Raw genomic sequence first — 4,249 nt, 5'->3', positions numbered from 1 at the left:
ACACATTAAGTTACTGATGATTGCGAGAATAATGTCAGGTTGACTTCTCTGGTAAGGTGGTCTTGATTTGAAATGTCGGATGACGCATAAAAATGATATTGACGCAAAATAATTTTTAATTCAGTGTATATTGAAGTGTATATTGAAATAAAGAAAGAAAGGGAAGTAAAGAAAGGGAATGGGAAGGGACTACAAATATCATTGCGGATAGGTGAAAGTATCACGATAAGAAAAAGTCAGCAGGATAATTCATTGCAGATCATCTTTCGAAAAGTGGGTATCCAATGCTGAGTTTGTTAGGCGTCTAATAACAACCAGGACGTTCAGTTGTATAGTTAGCCCCGCCTGAGCTTGAGCATTGGCTCAAGCTTATACTTCTCAATGAGTAAAAGGGTATCCCTGGTTGTAACAGTAGTGTCTTTCAAAAGCCCGTTAAGGCAGCGGTCTACTTCCGTGGCCGGAACAGCAAGCGCATCGCTACCCAAGTTTAAACGACCGGAAGTATATCCAATACCCATACAAATGGCATCACGCCAAGCTTGGTACTCTCGATGAGATCGATCTTTTTCAACTTGCGTTTTGTCCGAAAAGTGAAGTTGGACATGAGCATCTCCACGACTAAGATGTTTGCGAACTATAGCCAAACTTTCTTGTCGGTCGGTCTCACCAAGAGTGGCCAATAGTACGATCACGCAACTCAAGTACTGTTGAGTACTATGTCCGGTATCAGCGCTTAAAGCCAATGCGCAACCTTGTTTACGTAGCCAATGGCCATGATTGATCATTAACAGATCTACAAGCACAATACCTCCAGTTCTTGTTTCGAAAATTTTAGCTAGGATATCTTTCATCCAGTCACGAAAATTTGGTCGGATATGGTCCGGCCAGTCAGTCCACGATATAGCTTGTAAGTATCGCTTAAGAGCGTGCACGGCTTTGGGGGGTATATCGAGAACCAATATGGTAGCACGGGCTACCACGTCTGGTACGTGCTGCATGTTGTTATGATATTTGAACTGAAGAGGATCGAAACATGCGGGCCATGTCAGATTGAAAAGCTGGTATATCACACGGAAGGCAGAAGCTACTTACATGTCTCAAGCGCAATCCTAAAGCAAAAGATGGCAATGCTTCTTGCTTGCTATGCCCACTAACTGAAATGAAAAGGATGAAGAGAAAGATCAGCTGAAATCGGCATATTTTATACTTTTCTGCTAAGGTTGATGTTGTATGCACCCTTCTCAATCAAGAATAAACGTTGGATGTTTTATGCACACTTCTCAATCAGGCAATGTAGGTTTGCTGTCAAATTTTTTTTTCCATGTTTCTGGCCCTCATTCCCAATTTTGGTGGCGAGCTACAAATCGAACTCTACCATTATAAACAAATGTGGGACATTCAATCCAAATTAGGGACGGTTGGTGAGAATAAAATACTGCAATTTATTTACGCGTGGAAAGAAGGTGTAGATAGGCTCGCAGCAACTTATATCCAACAAGTATGAAGCGAGGGCAAACCTTTTACGCCATCGTTGGGCCTTGAATGAAAGGCTGGCGGACAATGCTTATATACATTGTAATAACTATCTCACTCGTATGGCAATAATGCGTAAGAGAACGAGTTTTTGATGAGACCAATTTTTCAAATGTATGTAGCACTTTTATAGTAAAAAGAAATGGATAACGTTGGACTAACGAAGTTTTTTTTACATCGAAGTCAGTAAGACTTGATAGCAGAGCATTAATGATGATCCTTCGAGGAATGGCTATATAGTCTTCTACGTTTGTATTCCCATCTAACCTTTATTATTTAGCGATTGCCTCTAAATGCACCGATACCTTTACTATTTTATCTGTAACATTGTATGGTTTAATCTGTTTCTCCTGCTATACATTAAGTTACTGATGATTGCGGTCATAATTTCAGGCTGACTGCTCTGATACGGTGGTCCTAATTTGAAATGTCAATGATGCACAATCATAATGGCATTGTAGCAAAATATTTCAAATCAACTTTATATTAAAGAATAAAAAGGAAATGACAAAGAGGTTACAGATAAATTACTGATGGATGTACAGAAAGAAAAAGTCAGCAGGATACTACATCGCAGTATCATCTTTGGAAAATCTAGGTATCCAATGCTGAGTTTGTTAGGCGCTCGCAGCAATGTCCCAAGAGATATAAAGCAAAGAAGATTCCAAGAGAAAGAAGAAAAAACTTATAAAATGAAGAAAGTCGACATTAGAAGTCGATTGAGGTTCTCATCCTCTAGTAACAGCAAGGAAGTTCAGTTGTTTAGGTAGCCGCGCCTGAGCATTGGCTCAAGTTCGTACCTATCAATGAGCAAGAGTGTATCCTTGGTTGTAACAGTAGTGCGCTTCAAAAGCCCGTTAAGACAGTGATCTACATCCGCGACTGCAACAGAAAGCGCATAGCTATCTAAGTTTAATAGACCAGAAGCACGTAGAATACCCTCACAAAGGGCATCACGCCAAATTGCGTACTCTCGACGAGCTCGATTTCTTTCAGCTTGAGTTTTGTCCAAAAAGTGATGATGGACATGTTCAAATCCCTTGTCAAGATGGTTTCGAACTTTTTCCAATTTTTCGGATCGCTGGGCCCTAGGAAGAGTCGCCAATAGCACAATAACGCAATTTAGGTACTGTTGAGTACTGTGTCCGGCATGAGCGCTCAAAGCCAATATGCAACCTTGTTTTCGTCCCCAATGGCTATGATCGATTATGAACAGATCTCCAGGCACAACATTTCCTGATACTGTTTCGAAGACCCTAGCTAAAATATCCTTCACCCAGTCGCGGGAATTTGCTCGGATATGGTCCGGCCAGTCAGTCCACGTTATAGCTTGACTGTATCGCTTAAGAGCGTGCACGACTTCGGGAGCTTTGTTGAGAATCAATATGATTGCCTGAGCTATTCCAACTGATGCATGGTCCATGTTGTTAAGATAGTTGAATCGAAGTGAACTGCAACATGTGGACCATCTCAGTTTGAAAAGTTAGCATGTAAGGGGAGGCAAAAGCTACTTACATGTCTCGAGCGTAATTCCAAGCAAAAGAGGGGAAATGGTTACTGCTCACTATTACCACTGACAACTGAAAATGAAAGGATGAAGAGCAAGACCGACTTGAGGTATCATGGCACTTATAACCCTTTTATTTTTAGGTCTGGGAAGGTTCGAATGGATGATGATGATGATCTTCGCTGTCTTGCTTCAATTTCATGAACGCCATGTTTTATTCGTTTAAGACAATGCTTGTCGTCTAGCTTTATAATTCTGGTAATTGACAACTTCTATGAAATAAAATGCTCCTTCATAGTCGAAAATTTAATTATCGGTTAAATGAGGATGGATCGAAAAATTTTGCAGTTTATGTGCATTGACATGTCCACTCACCAGCACAAAACGGCCTAGTACCTATTGCACATATGTTTTTCATCGATTCATCCGACTCGGCTGCGTTACCTTCCTTTTTCGAATTTGTGGATTTGTCGTGAATCTCCGAAAATCTGCATCTAATTCCCCATTTTATGTCTATGGGAATCTTTCATAATTGTGATATTAAATCCCATTTCATTGTATATGGGATTCTTGGTTCCATTTTAGGGATATACTTGATCAAGTTTATGCAGGTTTCTTGAACCCCTCCCCCTTTAGATCCTATTTTGTTTCCCTCAACCGATTAGTATCTCGAGTACTGCTCACGCTGACCTGTCATTTAATCCTTGAGTGAGCTTCTGTGAATAAGGTATTGCAATTTATTTACGCATGGAAAGAATGTGTAGATAGGCTTGCAGCAACCTATATCCAAGTAGATATGAATCGGGGGCAAACATTTTACGCCATCGTAGGGACCGGAATGAAATGCTTGACGGACAATACTCTATCCACATTATGATGTACATTCTTTTTGGCGATCAGAGGTAAAGGAAAGGGCTCGGAAGATGCTTAAGTTTGTTCCAATATCGAATGGTTGAGACTATATTAAGTGCGCAGCATAAACAACGCCAATTCCTTTAACGAGGATTAAATTGCTCTTAAAAAATGAAAGTGCGACTCAAAGCTTACTTGAATGGATGTTTTCTTTTTCGTTTTCGTCTCTACACTTAGTATAAACATGTCGAGTTGACTGATAACAATGGCTTACTTGCTTAGGGAGCTCTCGAACTACTTCATCCGACACACTGTAAGGAAAGCAGCAAGGAGCTTGTTACGCCTCACGTAAATTAC

General features: G+C 40.4%; 1 protein-coding gene across 1 annotated transcript; it reads right to left on the bottom strand.

The window, feature by feature from the left end:
* Positions 1–335: 335 nt before the first annotated feature.
* On the bottom strand, positions 336–2,956 carry K450DRAFT_276068 (uncharacterized protein; the record flags this gene model as incomplete). Its single annotated transcript, XM_051593210.1, has 3 exons — positions 336–1,016; positions 1,093–1,150; positions 2,334–2,956. The coding sequence occupies 3 exons, from the start codon at positions 2,954–2,956 to the stop codon at positions 336–338; spliced, it is 1,362 nt and encodes a 453-aa protein (XP_051439935.1).
* Between the last annotated feature and the right edge of the window lie 1,293 nt (positions 2,957–4,249).

Source organism: Umbelopsis ramanniana, assembly GCF_025399195.1.
Source record: "Umbelopsis ramanniana AG unplaced genomic scaffold K450scaffold_140, whole genome shotgun sequence".
NCBI classification, from domain to species: domain Eukaryota; kingdom Fungi; phylum Mucoromycota; class Umbelopsidomycetes; order Umbelopsidales; family Umbelopsidaceae; genus Umbelopsis; species Umbelopsis ramanniana.
This window is presented reverse-complemented; position numbering and strand designations above follow the sequence as displayed.